Below are 23,249 nucleotides of genomic sequence, written 5' to 3'. Positions count from 1 at the left end.
GAAAAGTGATTGTTACTCTGTAAAACACATGTAATAACATACAGAAAAGACTTGGTGAGAACCAACCTGAGGATCCGAGAATACTTGCTGCATGTTGTTGATTGGGCCATATGGAACCCCGCTACCTTCAAAGAGCTGCAACCATTCGATCGTTGCTTTTTCTGAAAACCTAAGAGCAAATAAGAAGCATGTGGTTTCAACTCCGCGCTTTCAGATTCCAAAAGATAATTGTACAGCATGCCTCCTCCCTCTCTCACTGCTTCCATACTCTTCCCCACTGATTTCTTCCCAGTCACTGAGTAACATAATGAAAATGTATGACACGTGGGCTTCAGAAACGCAAAACCCAAAGATATAAGGGAAAGAATGTAGCTGAACTGACTTCTATTTCTGTGCTGGATTGCTTCAGATGATCAGAATGATGTAAAGCTAAATTTATGTACAGTTTCAAATAAGGATCAATGGGTTTCCTCCAGTGCTTAATTACACTAATGTGCTTCACATTTGTTTGCTTTCATGCACATATTTAACAACAAAAAAAAACCAGATAGAACATGGGTACAAGTCTAACATTAAGACACTGCTTACTAAAAGCTGAAGTAAAGCACAGGAGTGTTTTCGTTCCATTACATCCAAAACATACATGAGGATCAAGAGCCACATTTTTTGGCCAGATAACAATATTGATTATCTATTTATTTGCTGTATGATTGTATAACGTATCCTAAGGACCTCTGCTCAGCTTATTTCTTTCTAAGCATTCAATACCATCACATTATTTTTCCTGTTTTGCTAAATACTTTTTCTTTCTCCATTTGTTCAGTACAGTTACACACATGAATAAAAGACTCCTGAAGAACTACCAGTCCCTGAGCGATGGTATTTTCTGAAGCCGTCTTGGATTCTGAATCAAAGGTAAACTTATTTGGAGATCATTTCTTAAATTTCATGATGGTAAATAACACTGAGATCTACTGGATTATTAGAAAGGAAAGCTCTACTTTGTGATATGTACAACTGAAAAAAAATAGGTGCAATTTAATGACTTGATAGAAATTAAATTAATAGCAACCTTGATAAGGGATGCTATTAATGGTATTCTGTACCTCACCAGTTCAGAGTTCACTAAGCATTATCAGGAGCAATGTCAGTAACATTCAGCTTTACCTCTAAGACGTTATTATGCAAAAACAACCTTCCAAGTTTCTGATAGAAAGTTAACAGAGACTAAGCCCAAGGCACAAAAATCCCTAAATCAGTAGAAAGTCAAACTTTGTAAACTTACTTTAATACATACGAAGAGATTGGCTGCAAAGTATTTCATGCTACTTTGAGAATAAACAAAAAGAAACTAGTGGTGGCGACAAATTACATCATAGGTATGGAACCAAACTTCACAGTTCATATCCTTCTCCCTGCCCATGGCATGGGGTTGGAACTAGATGATCTTAAGGTCCTTTCCAACCCTAAATATTCTATGATTCTCCCTGGGCAGTAACAACTTCCCCAAGCTTTGAGGGAATAAATCCTGATACTCAATGCATTTTGCACATAAAACAAATAGGAAAATCATAGAATCATCATAGAAAGGTTTAGGTTGGAAAGGACCTTGAACCTCATCTGATTCCAACCCCCCTGCCATGGACAGGGACACCTTCCATTAAGACCAGGTTGCTCAAAGCCAAGTTTTGCATGGGTCTTCCTCAGAAATGGAAGCTTTACTCCTGATGAATACATGCACAGTAAACAAATAATACTAGTAGAAGTGGAAGGACAATAAAATAGAAAATTCAGAATAAAAGGCTTTAAAAGTGCAAAATGTATTATAAAATGAAGCACTGATTTCTGAAGAAATTAAGCATAATGAAGCATCACTTCTAATGAAAGCATGTAAGATTTTTGCACTGTTCAACTATACACTTCACTGAATATTCAAGTTAATTCATGGTAAAGATGTAGTCAGTCATAAAGATAATGCCAGTCTTGGACACATCTACTGTCCATCTAATTTAGTACTCTGTTGCTGACTGCACCTAGAAACCAGGTACACTACAGGAAACTGGGGAAAAAGGTAACTAGAGAGGTAGATAACCTTCCCTCCTCAGTGAATGCAGCCATTAGGAAAGCATGACTATAATTATAATTTGCATTTCCCTTCAGTACTCTGTTTGGCAACAGTTCTCATAATCTGAATATACTTCTTATTCATAGCCTCCTATTACTAAGGTTTGGGGCTCAAAATATGCACAGTGCAAATATGATTCACATATAAACTGTTCCCCATCAGTTATTGGTGCTATTTATACAGAATTGTGCTGTTCTGTGTTAGCAACTGAGATATTTCCCTCCTGAAATGCTTCATAATTCATGGCCCACTAACTCTTTTTTTATAAATGAAAAGCTTTTTTCAGATACTACTTTTTAATGACACCTCAACCTCCACTACTATCTCATTTCCAAGAAAAGGCAGCATATCTACAAGAGGACTCTTGAACTCCATCATAACCATGGTGCTTAGGACCCTCACTAAGAAATTATACTTATTAATATTTTTATCGTCATTCCCTTAATCATCTGATGTCCAAAGAATGACACTCTCAAATGAATCTTTATCTGTCCACAGAACTTCAGTAATACCCAGTGACTGCAGAACTGAACCACGTGATTCACGCTCCAGCATCATATATTTCCAGATGAGTCCCTTTTCCATCTAAAATGTTCCATCTGCTATAGATAGAACCACATAAATGCCATTTAAATTATGATTTATTTGTAGAATCATTTTAAATCTGTAGTTTAGCTTTCCATAATTATTACCAGTATTTTAGAAGTTCAAAAGAATTTGCTTTTTCACTGCACTAGTCTGTACTGCAAAGCTTGAATGCAGGCTCTTTCTGAAAACACCTCTGAAAACAGAAGGATATGTACCCCAATGGAGAACAAACCCATTGCTGCAAAGCCTGTATGAAGGCTTCCTTCACAAGAAAAGGTTGTAGTCTGCATGACATCTTATCTGCATTCTAAACAGTACTCTAAGCCTTCTCTGCACTGAATTATACAGCACTCATGAAGATACTGAAGTTGCATTACTGAAATGAGGCATGAGACTCTGGAACTTTTAACATTAGAGATACTTCATGCTTAGAAATACAAGACTAGAAAGAGCAGCATGAGCTAACTGAAATGTTATTTGATGATAAAAAAATCCAACTAAATATATTTTTCCTCAATTTGTAAATCCAGCAGGCACCATTAAATGAAAAACTCTAAATTTAAACTATAAATTAATGAAAAAAAATTACAGCATAATATAAAAAACTGCCTCCAAAAGTAAAAGAAAAAAATCTATCTAATAAGAAGAGCTCACACCTTATTTCCTTACTCAAACCATAAGTGTAGCTTTGCTTCCTAAAAAGCAAGACCCTAACTGCTTTCTAACAAATTTTAATAATAAAAGGGAGAATGGATATTTATAAAAGACAATATCAAAGCATAGAAAAATGTTTTAAAGCAAGTATTAAGGAGAAAAGAAAGACTGTTTGCTTGAATTGCACAAGTTGGATGAAATGGCTTTAATGAATTAGAAACATACCCAGGTTCTAGTAAAATACATTTTTCTCATGATGTTAATTATTGTGAACTTTATTTCTTTTTAACAAATATTGTCTTTCAATGAAATAAAGACTTCTAAAGCATGAATGAATCTACTCTGTGTGTATTCGTTGCATATATCCCATCTTTCATGTTTCCTAAGAAACCTTCAATCATTGGTACAGCCTTCGTAAAAGCCCATCCATGTTTCTCTAATGGATAAAACCATCCAAATCCACACAAGGTAAGTTTAGAAAAACTACTGAAGCAAAATACTACTTTTTTCTATAGGAAGCTTATGGCAATTAATTTAATTTAGAGAAGTAACTTGGACAGCTACCAAATGTAGATGGAACAGCAACATCTGGCTTTTTATATACAGTCAATCACAAAAACCTTCTCTGTTCTTGCTGAAGTCCACAAAAGCATTCTGGTGTTTTTCAGCACAACTTGAATTTGCATTGTTTTTTCCATTGGTTTGTTCTATCAACAGTCTAGTTTCAAATACCTACAATATTTTCCCTCTTCAATGGTAGTTAACCAACTAAAATAGTTTGTATTGTGTCTCACAGTTGTATCTATGGAAGACACCATGCAAAATTAAAAGTCATAAAAAAAGTTTATTTGAAAAATTCTGATAATGGCTCATTATCCCTTAGTGTACAGTAAATATACAATTAGAGTTTTCAAAATTAATACTATACTATTAACTCAATAGCATGTAAGCATTTCTGTGTTAGTGTCTAATTAGCATCCCTTGCTTACTGATTAATCACTCCATGAACCACACCAGACCCTTAATTATCTTTGGGATCAACATGATTGTACTGACACACAGTACATTTTTGCTGATGGGTATGCCAACTACTTTAAACAATGTCAGCTATAGTAAATTGTAAGTAGTAGCTACATAAAGCACAGCCTAGATATTTACAGGTACCACAGATCCACCTTGAAACTTGTTTGTATTTCTGCATATTATAAATATTCATATCAGTCTAACAGAACTACCTTTATGTACAGAACTTGTACTACAGATGAATAAACATTTGTGTTCCTTTAGAAAGTTTTAAAACCATTATGACTTTTAAGGAACATCCATAGGGGCTCCTGAATAGTAAAATCCAGCATGTTCCAGAACTAATTCTCTCTGGATTCAAATAATGTTTCACTATGCACACTAAAAGTATGCTCCCTTTACTCAAGCATTCCTCTCTTTTTCTCAAGTAAGCAAAAGGACTGCAACTTCTATAGTTATAACAGAGGAAGTGTAAATTAACTTGAAAACTGCTAGGCAAACACACATTGATAAAAGCCCATTGAGGATAATGGAAAGATAGATGGATTTTGTCACTGTTCTTTTAACTGCTCAATGGCAGAAAAGCCCTAACAAGGGTCAGGTCAAAAAGCTCACTCAAAACCCAATCAGAAGATATCCCTTGATTTCAGCAGCCTTGTAGCTAGTAATACAAGTCATCAGGAAAAAGAAATAGCAAGTTCCCTTTGGGGAAGGATCTTCACCTTCCCACATGTATGGAAACACTTGGAGGTTCATAAAATGGCAGGAAAAGAACACAGAAAATACCCAACTTACCTGGTCCAAAAATCTGATGTTTGAGGCATTTCTGATCTCTCTCAGTTGTGCACATAGAAGTCAAATTAAACACTAAATGCAAATTAAAAACTAATAACAATTTAAACCTAAGGATTTTCAAGCAACCTGTAGCAGCTTGGTAACTGGTGCCCACACAGCTCAACCACCTCCACACTGATGGTGAGGCAGGTGAGTGAGGGAAGGAAAGCTTGCCAGCTGTGCCACATTGAAGTTAATTACCTGACACACACCTGTCCTGCTGAAGCAATTAACAACCAGACCCTCACTGCTGTAATGTTATTACCAGTGACTCCAGTCTGCAAGGCTCTTGGCTTAGAAAAAGAAATGGTGGGGATAGGGAAGGAGATTTACAGAGCCTGGGAGTGCCTCGACAAGCGTGCATTTAACAGCGCTCCTCATCAGGCAACTTAAGCATTTTTACAATACACTTTCCCCTTTAGGTGCCCTTCTCTTCCTTATTAGGTGGAAACAATTTACCAATGATCTCAGGTTCCTCCATGCTTCCTTCCTTTTCCCCTCACACTTACATATGCAATATGCAGCTGCGGTGCATAGTCCAGAATAAGGCCTTTAAAATATAAGTGCTAGGAACAGAAGTTTTACTCCAAATCGTTTTCAGCCTTAAACTTCTGGTTTTAAGCCTACAATAATTTAGCTATAACTGCAGGAACACTAACCATGATGAATTTATGTGGTTTTCATTATGGGAGCTGCTTCACTTTAAAGGCTGAGGCCATGTCTGCTATTCCCCTTCCCCCTGTACTCATACAACCCCACACACTGTTCTGTTTACAGGTTAATTTCCCCAAGCACCTTGGAGTATACATTTAGCTGCACTGCCTTAAAACATGTCTCCATTACTGAGGTGCAGGGTAGGATGTTAATGTTCAACTTTGGGGGTAATTTGAAGGACATCAACAGATTAAGCCCTCTTCTTCAAAGCAGCTTCTCTTCCAACTGGCATCATACCAGCTTTTGCACACACGCATCTCAAATTCCACGTGCACACTATGTATGTGTGCCTTGACATATGCACGCACATCTACACATACAAAACAATCTACAGTGTGCCTGGTGCCATTCTGTTCCAGAGGAAGCAAAGGTAAAAGTGGAAGGGAAGTGTAGAGCAGACCAACTATTAAAACTTGGTTCTCTTGGATAGATGCACATCTAACTCACAAACCAGAGGCTTCCACTGGAAACATAAAAACCAGAGTGCTCTGTAGTCTGTCAGTTCTCACATGAGCTGGGAGTCTCAGGGGCCTCTGTAGTAGCCATTGAACCCGACCTCCACCCAGGGTAGGGTCATGTTAAATGTGACTCTTGGCACACACGTGAGAAAGGAAGGCATTCAGAGGCAATTTGCTTTTCTCAGAGTTCTGCTTCAGAGTCATTGGGGGGAAATGTAACCTAAATGAAGAGGAAGATACAGAAGGCACTGAAACTTCCTTTTTTTTTTTGGAAAGCAAACATAGTAGGTGTCCAAATGTCAGCAGTGGGAAGAGAACGGGGAAATAAGCTGGGAGGAAGATGATGGGGACAGGGAAAAAAAGAGCCTAGAAGGAAGAGGACCAGAGATGGGAAAAGGACACCACCATCAGTAGCAAAGCAAGTGCAAAATACCCCATAGGTCTTCGTTCTTCTTCCTTGTGGCTATCCTATGACCCACAGTCCTTGGTCCTTGCAGCACTATACTCATTTCCCCATAGAAGATAGAATTGAAAACACTCCCCCTCTCAAGATGTCTGGGACTGGTTTCTGTAGTTCCCTCCTTTTGCCCCCAGTGTGAGAACTGGGTCTCCCTAGAAGTAACATACCACTCCAGAGCTGTCAGCCTTCTAGTCCCTTTTACTGAGATCTGACAGTCTCTGTGGGTATGTGAATTCAACCACCCCTGCCTGCTCTTCCCCTTTCCCCCTTGCTCTTTCACATACAGAGAGAGTTGAGCTGTTGTAAGCAGACAGCAAGCTGGGGTGAAGAGCTAAGGGCAGATGTGCTTCACTCTTCATTTCTGTCAGGGAAAAGAAAGGATGAAAAAATTCTTCCTGAAATGAATGGCACAATTCACACCTCTCAGAGCTGTTGTTTCAAGCTACATTTATGTCTCAAGCCATATTCACCTCCATCTTGTATTATCACTTAGTTCAGGACTGTGATGAATAGGTCATTTCACACCTTTCTGAAAAGTCTTCTGTTTAAAGGTCAGTTTCTTCTAAGTGCTATATAATCCCCATGCTTATCTAACTGCCTTGAAATCTGGCATGGTTACTGCAGGTGGTGAGTAGAATTATTGATCTAAATTAGAGGTCATTTGAGTCAAGAATTCCCAAGATACAGCCTTTTTTTAAAAAACCCCAACATTCCTTAACATTTACTGGTTGTACCAATGTTTCCTTTGTGCACACACCTAGAATAAAACTGTGGCCAAAGAGTCTCAATTGCTTAACCCTAGCAAATGAAAGGCATCAACTGTCTCTTTGGTATTCAGAGGTCAGATGTTTTCAAGAATTTCAGCTCCACACATGCAGCAAATTAAATGCTCAAGACTTCAGGGAGTTCCTGACCCTTTGAGTAGGTCTGAACATCTCCTTCTATTCCTAAATAAAACCTGGGATTTCTTTTTCCTTAAGAGGAGGAGGAATCCTTCTTCCTGCACTTACTGGGGACATGAATTCCAGTTAGTCCATTTTGAAAATTAAGAAAAATAGGAAAAGAAAAGGTAAGTCATACCTCTGAAATAGCTCAGAAGACACACAGGAGGAAGGAGACAGATTAGATATGTTAATGCAAGCCTACTCTAGGCTCTGGTGGCACCTCAGTTCAATAAAATTATAATAGCATCAATGGCTTGGAAAAAATGTATGCATATTATCTACTGTGCAACAGCAGTGATATTTGCAAGCAAGTAGAGAGACCCAAGTGTCTGCCATACAAACAGTCCTTAGAACACCAATGTCTTGTGGAACAGGAAAGATACATCAACAGAAAATGGCAGCAGAAGAGGCTGGGGAAAAAGAGAAGGAAACACAACTCTATGTTTACTCTCATGTGATTCTAGTCACCATAATTACTGCTGAGATGCTGAGACACAGACCACATCCGTGCTGGCCTTTTCACAGCAGTACTCTCGAAGGGCTCCACTACAGGACCATAATTCCCATTTGTGATTCTAAGCATGTATGAAAGAGAAGGAACATTTAGGAATCACCAGATTCCTATACACAGATGCAATTTTTTACCTGCTTTTTACTGCTCAGCCTGGCACACCAAACAAGTTTGCTGACTTTTTCCATTGCAACATCACTGGAAAAAAGCTGCTTTGCTCTAAGTTGTGTGTGACCTGCCTGGCACTGCATCAGAAATGAGACATGGATGAATGACCTGACTAAATCCTTATAGGACTTTCATGTTTCTTTTTGCCTCCCACCACACAGAAGGGCTCATCTCAACAAAAGTGGCTGTAGAAGAACCCACGTCAAGAAAATCATAACTCTTCTAAGCTGCTCCAGCTCATGTCTCCACAAATTCATTTTGAAGTGGATGGCAGTGTACAAACTGCGAGTGAATGGGAGGGCCTGCAGGTGTTTCTTTCCAACTAATGCACCCCAGGTTTACATTTTCCATGTGCTGCAATACAATCAAGCAATCAATGATTTAAGATATTTTTCAGTGACATTCTGCTATTACCCTTCTGTCATTTCCCTTCATTTCTCAAGGGCTGACATTTTTCAGCACTGCCAAACTATTCATTTAATTCTCTAAGTACCTTCAAAAATGAACCACATATAATTTTACAAACAACTGTGCATTAGTGAATAAAAGCAGTTACCATGGAATGTGTACAGAAACATATCCAGCCTCCATTAGAATGCCAAAGGTGTTTGTTATAGTCAGTGTTTTAAAACTGAATGCCAGATGAATTCACAATAATATGACATAACAGGATACTATTGGAAATATCTACTCCAGAAGCGTGTATACGGTCACATACTTGCATATAAATTACACAGAAATTCAGCCTAAATGATGGTAATAAAACAGAACATAAACTCTGACAAAAAAAAGACATAAAGCAGTAATTGAAAGAGCAATGAGGTAATCTGATGAACTAATAGCTACAGATATAAAAACAAATTAGAATTCTGGCAATTCACTGAAAGAACTGTTTCTTGAACTTTATCTTCATATTCAGGTATTGCCCATAAAAATAAGAAGCACTGAACATTAACCACAGGCAACAAGCTATTAAGTATTTGATCTATGGATGGCAAAATGACACTTTTATAAGGTACCAGAGTATATCAGATAAATGCCACGTTAAATTAAATGAACTCCAAGTCATAAGTCAACATGAACCAAATTTGAAACTAAGATTGGCAAGAGTATAAGAGCTCAAAAATGTCAAAAGATAACTGATCCCTCTCAAAGGCTTAAAACTGACAGGAAGAGTCAGTTCACCTGTGCAGTCACATCATTTTCTATAGGAAAGCAAGTAAAAGGTAGGTTCCAAAAGTTTATCATGAACAGTTGCATTTGAAAATGCAAAGTCACCTGGTAGCTCAGTATGTCACTGGGGGCAGGACATCTGAAAATGGACACCTAAGGCAGAAACAAGATTGCAAGTGCAACAAGAAGAAGAAATATCACTCCCTCTACATTCTTTAATGCAAGGTGATTCCGGTTCTCAGCAGCCAAAAAAGGTGTGGGGTTGAGGAGAGAGGAAGCATGCTACTAAAACTCTCTGCTCAGGTGAAATGAACACGGAAGGTGACTGACTTACTGTTCCTAAAAAAACCCCAAACAACGAAATTGCCTGAATGATCATTGCTACTCATTTGTTGACAAAGATTTATACAGGCCAAGGGACAAAACGATAGCATGCCTTTTCTTGAATCATTTACAACAGTACATACACTGTCTCTTCTGCTTGTCCCCCAAAGTGGCTGAAGCCACCTTTACAGAGCTTAGATTTTATTCTTATGCCATAGAAATTTAACATCTTCTCCATTAAACAGAAGAGCACTTCACAGAGTGGGCCTTGTCAAACAACGAGGAAGATAATTAAACTATTTTAATCTCTCAAATAAAGGGTGCCTGTGCTTCCTTTCAAGTAATTTTTAACTGAAGTATTCATTGGATGATTCACAAGTAAATATAAGTATATAACCTTTCCATTTCAAAAGTACTGACCTGGGTGAATTTGGGGCACAGAGTACCATGGTACAGAACCAGCAGCGAGGGAGCAGCATTAAGTGGAACAGTAACTGTCAGTGACAACTTTAAAATCCCAGTCACAGCAAAAGCAAATGGTGCTCCAAGCATTTTATTACCAAGAGTTGCATTCATCCAGGAAAGCAGAAAGCACTGGGTTTTTTTCACTAAAATTCACATTAATAATTAAAAAGAAGTTGAAATGGTTCCCAAAACGCCACACTAGAGTCTATGTGCAAAAGGCAGTATATTTAACATCAGTAAAGTCAATAATTTTCTTTAAAAATCAGTATCTCAAAAGAGTAACGTTTTCACTTGATAAGACCATATACATGACCGTTTGCATTAACAGATTAAATAACATTTCTTCCCTTTTAATTAACTTACCGGGTTGACAATATGTCAATAAGTTCTTTTCTGTTCTTGACTCTGAGTGTATTAGTTTTGTATCTGGAATCATTACTAACTTCAGGCAAATTCAGGATCTAAGTAAAAATAAAGGAGAGAAAAAAATGTGCTTGACAGGAGGTATTTATGTAGCTAAAGAAATTCATTACCGAATAAAGATAGCTTTCCAAAAATCCCCACTTCTCATTAATCTTTTAAAATAGATTAGGAAATAAAGCAAAGATACTGCCTCCTGGTTAATGCTACATAACAAGTACAGAAAAGACAAAAAGAAACTGAAGTTCCAAATTTTAGTTGATAGCTTTCACCATTAGCTAGCAGAAATTCTTACTGTAGAACACTAAAATGTCTGTGAAGTGTCACTGTAAGGTTGGAGAGATTTGTGGGGTTATCCTGCACTAAGTTCTATGTCACAGAACAAGAAATATGACTGTACTTCATGTGCCAGACTGAGGAAAGCTATGTCTAAGAACATTTTTTTCCATTTCAATAATTTCTGTCAAAAAGGAAAGAAAAAAAGGGAGGAAAAAAAAAGTCTTTTCCTATTGAAATGTCATATATATTCTTATGTTTTCTTCTGAAAGAATTAAGAAGAAAATTAGATATAAAGAAGAAATCCTTCACTATGAGGGTGGTGAGGTGCTGGCACAGGTTGCCCAGAGAAGTTGCGGCTGTCCCATTCCTGGCAGTGTTCAAGGCTGGATGAGGCTTTGAGCAACCTGCTCTAGTGGAAGGTGTCCCTGCTGTGGAACTAGATAATCATTAAGGTCCCTTCCAACCCAAACTATTCTATGATTCTATGATTTTTATCTGCAAGCTAACATGAAACATCAATTTAGCATCTTCCATCAACTCTTAATTCACAGCATATTTTCTTGTCCTTCTATGTTTACTCAATTTAGTTTATGAAAATCACGACAATCACAAATTAACTTCAGAAAACGTTCTTCTTTCCCTGTCTTAAAGATTAACAATAATACTGGCACCCCTTAAAAACTATCTCCTTTTCTTAATACTGCTATTTTGGAGTTCCAAATTACTGCTTTAGAGGAAAAAAAACCAACCAACCATGCAAGGCTGTTCAAAGTAAATGGTAGTGAATACTTATTTATGAGAGCTTAAAAAAAACCCTCATAAATTAATCAGAAAACTATGGTTCCATTTGATGAGTTATATGAAAACGGGTCATATGGAGTTACTTACTCTACTGTTTTAATTAATGTTACTGACTTCAGCTTTAACTTAATGTCCATCTGTTGTAAAGCTGCGTATCTATATATGTTCTCTTTTTTTCTGCGACTAACAAATGCACATTTGAGAAGTTATTCATTAATGAGCCATTCATCTTTCTGCATCACATTGCCAGTGTGACTTTCTTATTTCACTGTGACCAGTTGGAATAAAACTGCTGTTCTTTTCTAGGCCTCCTCCAAGCTTTCAGATGCACATTCAGAGTTTGCACTCTCTGTGTTTTGTCCCCCAACACCAGCAAACCTGTTCGTACTGTCCCCTGCTGTACACAAAAGCTTAGTGTTTTGAAGAGTCTTGCTCAGCATTCCTATTTATACTGAAGAAGCCATACATCAGGATCTGCTTTTATAACACTTGACCGCCATGAAATGCACTTCGGCTAGCAGTCCTACAAAGTTTTCCTGCAATTATCCAAGTCCCCAAACCTACAGTTAGTGTGCACTGATTTCGAAAATATCTCAGTGAATTATTCCAGCTTTTTCTTTCTGCTTGCCTAAAAAGTTATGGTTGAAGCAGAATGTCTGCAATTGTTTACAGCTTGAGCCAGCTGTTCCATCTCCAGAGTATTCAGGGTAACAGCTTCCATACAGCCTGTATTTTTAGCACCAACTCATCTCAGAAAGGTTCTTCAATAGCAATTCCTATGTTTAAATTAGTGGTCTCTGTATTTACTAAAGTTCAATAGGGTGTTGCAGGCCTTCCCGTAATAAAGTCATCTTCCTTTATTGGCTCTCCCTCTTCATGGTGTTTTAAGTTCCAAATCACCATCCACTTAGCTCAGAGCATATCTCTAATGGGTTTCACAGCATTCCACTGACTTCCACATCACTCCATTTCTGGGCAATGTAATGGCCCAAATTCATACCTTAAATGACTCAACAAGGGTAAAAAGACTTTTTTTTAGAAATAAATATGATAATGGTTTATAGAAAAATCTAACCATTACCCAAAACTTGAACTTTTTTTTCTTTTTTTTTTTTTTACTCTCTTTGAAATGTGAACAATCATAATTTTTTCCATATTCTCTACCTCCCATTTTCAATTTTAGAAATACCAGAACACATTAGTAAGAATGAAACAAAAAACCATCAGCCTGAAGACTAGGGCAAATATTCATCTCAGTTAATTTTTGTCGTCCAGATTCTGAAGTAACATCAATCATAGAAACATTGCCTCATCTTCTGGGGTATCACTCCTGCATTTGATTACAGAGAGAGAATGTAGCAACAAGTCACACCACAAGCCTCAGCTGCACTCTAAAGTGAGGTGAATGCATGGCTGGAACTTTTAGAGCCCTCTAGCTCACACCATGGTGTCAGAACCTACTGAGCGAGATCCTCAGCTCTGCCTTACTCAAAGATGGTAGGATGACCAGCATTTGGTACATAATTCCTGACTTCAGGTGACAAAGCACCAAGAAGACTTTTATACGTATGCCCTGAAGGATTTCCTTCATGAGACAATGGGTCTTTCCTAAAAAAAAGTTGAGTTGAAGCAGGTAGACACTTCTCCAGTCATGTTAAGGTAATGACCACACTTAGTGGTTGGACACCTGTATGAAGCCAAATTAAAGCAAACTTTGAAGAGGTTAACTTGTTACTACTGAGAAAGACAATTCAAGCACGTGAAACCACAGCCTCCAAATTAGCAAGGTAGGGATATGTACCCCTGTACTGAGAGAATCACAACAGAACTGTCTCCTTACTACATTTTCCAGTTATTAGTTGTGAACATCCATGGAAATGTGAAATGTCTGACATAAACATGAACAATGAACAAATGAAGGAAAATAATGCTCAGTTTCCTGACTGTGGTTAGTTTAGGTTAAATATTCAAGTTTGCACAGAAAAAACAAAATGGCAAGGTAGAACTCTCCTTTTAAAATTGCTGTCTAATAATGCTATATGCAAAACTTCTCTTGTCCCAGCTTACATGCTACTGTGGTCTTCTGTTTGGAGTGTCACCACACTTTATTTGGGACTATTTTACAACCATTCTTTCTCTTTTCTCACTGCTCAGGAAAAAGCGATTCTAGGTATTACAAAAATGGCAAAAGAGTATGGGACAAATCCAAAATGATTTTAGAACCTCCTCAGCCACCCCCTGTAAAAACAGAATTGCCAGCATTGTGTTCCTTCAGCTCAAAATATGAAGATACCAGGTTTTGAACACAGTGAAGACTTGTTCTTTAACATCGTACCTCTGCATCACTTGACGTCAGCTCACAGGCTTGTACTATTTCTTCTCTAAGAAATCCACAAGTTATTCCTTGAGCGCAGACCAGCACATACTGTGTTGTGTTCTAAAGGACTAAGCACTCAACTACTAATTGAAGTGGCATGGCCCATCTCCTAAAAGATTATGGGGGAACGACCCATATCCTAAGAGATTATAGAGGAATGACCCACCTCCTAGCTTGGCTTTGTTAAGAGTGTGCTTATCGTGCATTTTATGGAGAAACACTGCTACATTTCTTCCTGAAAAAGGCACCAGTGTGACTCCTGTGACATTCACCATTCGAGAACTGGAAGGCTGTTAGCTTGTTAATGTTTTAGCTAATCAGCTGTGCAGATAGACAGGCTTCTAAAGGGGTTCAGTACCCACAGGTTTGGAAACTGGGGTGTTCGGAGCACAGAACTCACATCAGTCCCCTAAACTACAAGCCAGAAAACAAGGTTAGAATTTATACTCACTACTTATTTTCACACACGAAAACGAAGAATTAAGAAGCAATTGGTAATTAATTTCCTAGTCAGAATGGAAACTATTACACATTCCTGTAGTGTTTCCTAACACACCATTACCTTGCACACAGTGACAAACTGCTGATCATTTCCAGCTCCCACCACGATGTAGCCATCCTTGGTCTTAAAAGCCTGGAAGAACAAAGGCAGGTGATAATCTGTAATTAAACTATAAAATATTAGCACATCTTTTAAGTGAAAACTTTGCAAATAACGTTCAAATGACTTCCTTAAACATTTCCAATCTATTCCATTTCCATTTCTAGTTCTATAAAAGTGGCTCAAAGTCACCCTCGAGGATGGATGCATCCCTTTTGATTTTTCTAATGTTATTCTAGAACTTTTCAAAAGTTGAGAAGTTATCTTGCTTAATATTTTATTTGCTGAAAATATGGCTTGAGGCATCCTGAAATCTTGCAGATATGTCTCTCACTCACGGGGACTGAGGAGGATTTACCAGAATAACACTTACTTGCCAGGAGTTATTTATTCAGCTTCACTCAGCCTCACTGCAAGCAGACACCTGCACTGAGGTGTCACAAACCCTGGCCAAATATGCAAGTAAAAAATAGTTGCCAAACAGCCATGACAAATTAGGGACCTTCATGGGGGTGAAAGGGATAGGCTACATCTTTCCAGCTCTTCAGCTGAAGATTAAGTTACCTCCTTGGTCAGTCATCTCAAGATCAAGCTCCTGGAGAAAAAGGGACTTCTTATCCAGCTTTTAGGGTTTATTTTCTTTAATTCTCACTTCATTTCAGTGGCCTCAATGGCACATTTCATGGTGAACTGCGTATTTAACTGGATAGGAGATCACAGCTTTCATTTCAGGCTAAATCATCTCCACTTAGCTTTTCTCCACACCTCACCCTTATACAAGGGTATGTAACTGCAGCTTCAGTCATAGCTGACACAACCATGATCTTCACGAGCTCTTGAGAATAATTCTTTCACTAGGAATTTGACTTCATTGCAAGAGGCCAGCACAGCTTGGTGCACTAATAGTGACCAGGCCTTGCAGAGGGAAAACCCCATCTTCCACTTTCAGAAATCACTTTTTCTGTTATGACCTCTCATGTCCTGATCCAAAGGACTGAATTCTTACTACACATTTTAGTTAAACAACACAAATAGAAGCCATGATGTGGGAACGCTGCAATAATTAAAAGTCTTCTCATGCCAGTGTGGCTTATTCTTCTTCACAAACAGGAATATGCTATTCCAACTTGCAATCTTTCATACAGATACAACTACATCCAGGCTAAGATTCTCCCCATCTGGTATAATCAAGGCTTTAAAATCGCATGTGGAAAATTATGTCCTTACTGAAATGCATAGTTAGGGTATCGCTTGTTTACTGTCACTGTGTTTCATTTGCTGGTAAATAGCAATGGTCAGTCTAAGATTTTCAGCAAGCAAAGGGAAATTCAGCAAGCATTTAGTCCTAAGCATGCAAAAGAAGCTCCACTGACTGAGCCCCAATATATTAAAAGTCCAGAAGCATGCACAATATAAAGGTACTGCATACTCATGCTGTGAAAATTGATGAGCACAGAAAAAATGGGGAAAAGAATACAGAAAACAAAGTTCTGTATGAATGCATGAGCATTTTTTAGATATATCTGTTCATGTACCAAACAATCATGACAGAGCCTTGTGTAAGAATATGTAAGACGCTTCCCTCCTCCCCCCCTGAGTAAATGGCTTTTAGTAGGAATAGTTATGAACTAAAACTGTCAGCATAAACTTACTACTTTTAGTTACAGGCAAGATCTGTTTTCTGAACACCCTGCCTGATCTGTCTTTGCTGATGCTCTGAATTCTAAAGCCAGCCACACACATTTCACACAAATTATGGGTTAAACACTAGACGTATCTGTGTGAGTATGTAACACAATATAGTTTTTATTGGTGCGACCACCTACTACTTCCAGTAAACATGAATTAGAAATTCTTTCACACATTCTTTTAAGCTTCTAGTCTGGATGCCTCTTACAGATTGCAAAGCCATATGTACATGTACACAGATCCCCTTCCTCCAAACTCCAAAATACATGCAAATTCATAGCATGGGCAAATCCGAGAGGTTTTGCTATTTATCAGCAACTTCTTTGGAGACTTCCATCTCTGTAAGAAGATGCAATCACACCATAGCTGCATACCATGATGAGACACGCATCTGTACCTGTGGGCTGCCCACGCAGCAGTGGAAGTCACCCTAAATTTCAAGGCCCTGGTTATGAGCATGTGTGCTTCAGTCGCTTTGCGGAATATGTGGGAAAGCTGATTTTTCTTAATTGCATTATATGTCTAGAAAGCTAAACCAGCAATCATGTCATCCTTACACAACAAAAATGGTATCCTAATAAATGCAGCAGTGTCTTTTTCCATGAAGCTTAACTCAAATGTCTTCAGCTGCTATTTTAAGTTTCGCATTACATAACAGCTGATTATTTGCCAGTCATTGCTGCTGATAAAGCAGAAACTTCAAAATGTCATTAGCACGATACTGATGCCAACATTTAAGGGTGATAACAAAGGTTTTATTCATCACCCGTAAAAGTACACACACTACAAGTTACCACAGGTTACTGTCTGGCCGCAGAAAGCTTCACAACCGTATTATACAAAGGAGAGTAAGGGAAGAGCACAAACAGATTTTAATGAGATTTTGTTTTGATAAACTGCTGTCCATCACATCAAATCATTTCACATAAGCATGGAAGTCTTTTTTTCCCTTCCCCATTCTCTGAAGAATGAGGCCTTCCAATAAGAATTTTCGGAGCATGAGCATGATTTAACCTGCTACTCCCATGTGATACCCTGAGCAACAGGACACCCCCAGTGAAGACAATAAGCAGAAACCAAACAAGAAGGTTATTAGTCTGCACCCTATTCATGGAAAAGGTGGTGACAGATTGTGAGCATCCAAAGGCACAGGTTTCAGTCTGGTGTGAAAATCCTGGGGTTTTTAAAGAAAGTAATCTGCAATTCACACTGAACGATACATATAGCACATGACACCAAAATATGCATGCTCAAAGCCAGATCTCAAAGTCCAGCGTGCATGCACCAAAACCTCACACTGACTATCGGATGTTACAGGACCTCACTAAGACTCAGCACTTTTCAAAGCTTCATCCTAGAACTGTTGAGTACACCTGAGATACTTAATGTACCGAAACATTTTAACCTCCCTGAACAGATGCAATAGAAACTATCACCTTCGGAAATGCTCTACCGGGTTTACAAGCGTTCTCCAAAAATGCTAGACTATACAACAGACCATACCAAAAAAATGCAGGCCAAACTTAACTGCAGTTCATTATCAGAGTCAATCAAGAATTCCTGCCATAATGTGAGGCCAAACTAGCCAGTCTCTGCTCTAAGTCAGTGGCCTTCCAAAATTTGCCGGCTTTGATGGTATTACTGAAAGACCGACAATCTTTTGTATTTATTGTCTTCTTTATGAATTTTAAGCTTATCTATGCAACGACAATCATCAATCACACATAAATATCTTTGCATGAGTTTTTAAGGGACCAATTAAAAGAGTGCCGATTCCAATAATCAAAAGTCCAGGTAAGCAACCTTTGCGACCAGCTGGGGACAGTGCAGAACAGGCACAGACTTCAGAAGTCTGTAAGCTAAACCGGAATTTTCCAACAAAGCTTTGAAGCGTTATCATTAACATTTTTAAGGAAAATAGGTTGATTCTCGTATGTCACTCCTTCCACTCCACTCCGTCTTCCCATTTCAAGTAATGACTCGCTTAGAGTAGAATCACAGAAGAGTTAGGGTTGGAAAGGACCTTAAGATCATCTAGTTCCAACCCCCTTGCCATGGGCAGGGACATCTCCCATTAAACCATGTCACACAAGACTCTGTCCAACTTGGCCTTGAACACTGGCAGGGATAAATGAACAGTGGATAATGTGGAAAGTGGATAATGGATAATAACACTTATGGATAATTACTCAGTAAAACATTGTGTGACCATGCATAGGTCTCTGTTTCGGTGCTTGAAGTACCTCCCTGGTATTAACCAGTGTGGTCAAATAGAAAACCTGGTCTCTTGCAGGCTTGGAATCACAGAAAATCACAGTGTTACTTCTAATTTATTGCATAATTTGTCTTCAATTAAGCTTTCAAGTTTCCAGTGTGATACTTGACGCAATGCAAAGGTCATTTAAGGACAAGCATTCTCTAGTCTTAATGTAGATTAAAGGCTGCGATTAAAGGTGATGCATTCAGGATTTGACTGACCTGTAAGCAGGCTCTCTTCTGACAATCAAATGTATCTACAATATGCGTTGACTTTTTTCTCTTTCAACCTTATAAACTCTGGTTCCCAAATACATTAAGGAGTAGGAGATCCTCAGTTTTGCTTCAGATCCAGAACAGTTACATTCCTTCCAGATTGGATAAACTTGGCACATCACTTCTCTACCTTTACACATCGGTTTGAATAAAACATCAGCTGTGCCACAGAACCATGGAGTGACCATGTTCTTTTTTCTTTCAAGGGAAGAGCACAATACTTTCATAACAACTCGATTACTGTAACAAATGGGAACAAGACCAAAAAGTCTGGTCAGTGGTAGTTCTGAGCACCACATATAAATCATGAAGACCACACACTTTGAAGCTATTTGCCTACTTTGCACTCTATTCCAGTGAAAGCAAACAGTACAAATAAAAAATGTAAATTTCATGGACTGGATTAATGTAAGCTGAATGTTCTCACTGAGCAAGCTGAAGAAGAGCATTCCACACAAAGATTTCACTTTCCCCCCGCAGTGTTCTCAACCCGGACTGCTTGTCCATCTCTTCACTGCCATGCTGCATGATGAACTATCCTGCGACTCCACAGCTGTCACACTCCACCAGACAGATCAGTATTAACAACATCTGCAATAATTCTCTTGTGGAGAAGAGACTTTTGACTGGATGCCACGAGCCTGTGGGAAAGGTGTTTACGGTAAGAGTGGGAATGATTACTTTGGTTTCTGAGATGAGGCAGAACACCAGCACTGATGTCAAAGAAAGCAGACCACAGACTAACAACCAGGGAGACTGTTCACTTCTGCAGAGCCCATAAGCCATGAGACAGTTTTTCTGATCAGCCTTCAACGTCCATGTAGGTGTGTGGAAAAATGCTATTGCTAACTCATCCAGGAACAAATATGATGAGAACCATTCAAAGTGCTCTGAATGCATCTTACCAGAAGTAGTAGCAAAGTTAACACAAAATCACAGCATCAAACAGGGATATCTACATGTCATGTATTACTCTCAACACTCATTCAGGAAGCGGGACAGACAAGTTCTGCTCTCCAGATTGTGTCATGTTTTTACCCAGTTGTTACCTGATGTGAGAAGTCTAAACTGCTGAGAACAGACTGAAAACAAGGCCTCTCCAACCTCAGCTCACTGTCTGAGGATCTAGGTTGGAGACAGGATCCCTCTCTTGCTTTACTCTTCTTCTGCTCATATGGTATTGGCACTGTTCATTTCCCAGTTGTCTAGATGCAACACCTCAATTTGTAATCTGAAAGTATCAGTATTTACCAAAAGGACTTTTATAGCTGTTCCTTCATATTCAATCGTGTAATTAGCATTAACTTTGGATGGCATACCCTTATTTTTAGAGATGAGAGCTTCATCCTGATCACATCAAAAAACATGTGCTGCAAGGAAATGAAACCATTTTCTTTATTTCCCAATGTGAATGCAATATACGTCCAGCCTCAACACCCAAAAAGCCACTTAAAAAACTCCTGAAAGAGCAGTGAACAGCTTTAAAGTGGGAAACTTGTCATTTCCCCCAAATGTCTAAAATTTAAAATACCTAAACTATACCTCAATTAAAGATAAAATCTCTGGTATTGTAAACTGGCATTAAAACTGTTCCTCCTTGCCGCTGAAAAATAAAACTATCAGGCACAGAATCACATTCTCCATTGCTGCATTAGTTTTCCATTAGTTTTTCAACAATGAAATTACACACACAGAGACACGCAGCACACACTAAATAAATAAACCTTAATCACAGTATCACACTGGAGCCAGTGTAATTAATGCTGTGTCAGCATTTCCATTTAAGCCACTCTTTTCAAGAGGTTTATAGCATAGCCATAAAAATTCAGTTAGGTTGAAATTAAGCAAACAAGGTCTTATACAGCAAGCAACATTTAAGTATATATACAGACAGCAGCCAGTTAGTACTTATATGGGAATTAAAATAGACGCTTACTGATTTTAAAGGGCACTGCAGAGCTATTTTTTAAACAATATTTTTCTCAACATTCACAATAATCTCTCAAAAGCCTGAATCCAAGCTATGTTTCCTTACCCTTTTTCCTTCTCACACAATAGTTCACACAATTTCTTCCCATTTTGCGATTGTAAGCATTGGGGTTTTTGTTTCACTTTTAAAGTAGAAGAATGCAATGAAAGCATTTCTTTTGAAAGGCAACACGCACGACCACAGTCTGATCCTGATACAGATACATCACTGAAACAGAAATGACAAATACTTCTTACACCTTCCAAAAATCATAAGATAATCTCTCTGGAAATTACAAGTACTTAAATATGAGGTTTTAAGAGTGCTACTTAGAATTCAACTCTAAATGAGGTCCTATTTCCACTTTCAGTAGAAATCATCAGAGAAGGTTTTGTGTCATTATTTCTGCTCCTTTTCCCGCTGCACTCTTTGGCTTTAAGTGATGCAGTGGTACAATTTCCCAAAGGTGAGCTTTGTAATCCTGGCTATCTTTCTGGTAACTCATACTGAGCTAATCAGCCTGGCATTTCAAGCTACAGGCAGATGACCCAGTGCAAGCAAATTAGAACTCAGGCTAGAACTCGGAAGCAGGCAGTGCCATTAACTTAAAGGGCCTAGTAACTTAGTGTCCTGCTATAAGGAAGGCTCTTCAAAATGCTCAGCTGAATCACATGTGAGTTTCTCTGACAACCAGCCAACCGAGAAGAGCAAGGGATCAAACTAGCACCAATGCTGATGAAAATCAGCCAAGACACCAATGAGGACATAACAATTACAGGGGGGCAAAACTGGCTGCATTTCAACACTCGGCACTTTTACAACTTAAAATAAACAGCACTTATATTTGAAACCTGCCATTTAGCTGCAGAACATGATGGACAGTGGTAGAAGTTCATTCTGCAATGTGCTTTTGTCCCGTTTTGGACTTCTTCCCCAGTTATCTCTCCCTCAAGCAGTATGTGATCCTACGCACTATTCAGTAGACACACTACGGTGAACGAAGGATGGATTTCGAACCTATTTCAATCTTGACTCTTCAGTATCCTTGATTTGTGTTTTTAAGTCAGACTCATTAAAGTTCATGAAAGCATGTAGTTCGCTTTGGCTTAAAGCAGTACTTTATGCCTGAGATTTAAAAGTTGAACTGACAAGGATGCAAAGTTATTTAAAGTCCCCAATTTATGCAAATACACCCACCCCCCACCCCCCCCACTAGGCCATAGGAATAATGCCAGTGAGATCTATTTTTAAAAACATACAACCTAATGCTTGCTGAGTGGAACACTTACACGTCTGAAAGTGAGAAGTCCCCTTCTTCTTCATGTTCCTGTTCTATTACGTTTCCTTAAAACTATAAAATTCAGACTTCTGTTTTTCTCTAATAGTCTTTTTTTATCATTCCCCATTAGTCTGAGAAATACTGATAACAAATATCACATTACTGCAACTACAAACCTTTATCTGCCTCAAGTTTAGCATTATTCCAATTGTTAAAGTTTGAAAATCACTATAATTAGAAATTAAAATATTACACTTTTTGCCAGCTTAAAACTGTGCTGGTCAATATTTAACCAGCTTCTCACCCTAGCAGCTAAGTTAAATTATCTGCTGAGAAAGAGCTGAGGAAATCTCTATGGTAGCTACTCATTTGGGTTTTTAAAAAAAGATTTCTACGTCTATGGCTTGTAGAGTGCTTTTGCATAATAAATACAACTACCCTTTACAAAAGAACTTGTTCTGGAGAATCAACATAGTATAAGTGTGCTTCTATTATCACACCCTAAAATCTACCTCAGACTTTATAAAAACCTTCCAATACTTAGAGGAGGCCTAGAAGAAACCTGGAGAGGGGCTTTTCACAATGACCAGTATGGACAGGACAAGGGGGAATGGCTTTAACCTGACAGAGGGGAGACTGAGATGAGCTGTTAGGCAGAAGTTTTTCCCTGTGAGGGTGCTGAGGCGCTTGCACAGGGTGCCCAGAGAAGCTGTGGCTGCCCCATCCCTGGCAGTGTTCAAGGCCAGATTGGACAGGGCTTGGAGCAACCTGCTCTAGTGGAAGGTGTCCCTATCTGTGGCAGGGGGTTGGAACTGGATGAGCTTTAAGTCCCATTCAACTCAAACCATTCTGGGATTCTAT

The 23,249-nt window shown here is 38.5% G+C and overlaps 1 protein-coding gene across 3 annotated transcripts in view; it reads right to left on the bottom strand.

Moving 5' to 3' along the window:
- SUGCT (succinyl-CoA:glutarate-CoA transferase) overlaps positions 1-23,249 on the bottom strand; it is a 309,260-nt gene that overhangs the window by 179,435 nt on the left and 106,576 nt on the right. For all 3 annotated transcript variants that reach the window (XM_061374866.1, XM_061374868.1, XM_061374867.1), the window contains 3 exons: positions 14,881-14,952; positions 10,805-10,902; positions 67-169 (listed from right to left, as the gene is read on the bottom strand). In XM_061374866.1, the coding sequence (XP_061230850.1) occupies positions 67-169; positions 10,805-10,902; positions 14,881-14,952 (273 nt within the window). The remainder of the gene's footprint in view (positions 1-66; positions 170-10,804; positions 10,903-14,880; positions 14,953-23,249) is intronic.

Source organism: Neopsephotus bourkii, unplaced genomic scaffold, assembly GCF_033783945.1.
Source record: "Neopsephotus bourkii isolate Nb327-2 ecotype Australia unplaced genomic scaffold, CSIRO-AGI_Nbou_v1 NB_1655, whole genome shotgun sequence".
NCBI classification, from domain to species: domain Eukaryota; kingdom Metazoa; phylum Chordata; class Aves; order Psittaciformes; family Psittacidae; genus Neopsephotus; species Neopsephotus bourkii.
Note: the sequence above shows the minus strand (reverse complement) of the source record. Positions and strands in the feature narration are given on the sequence as shown.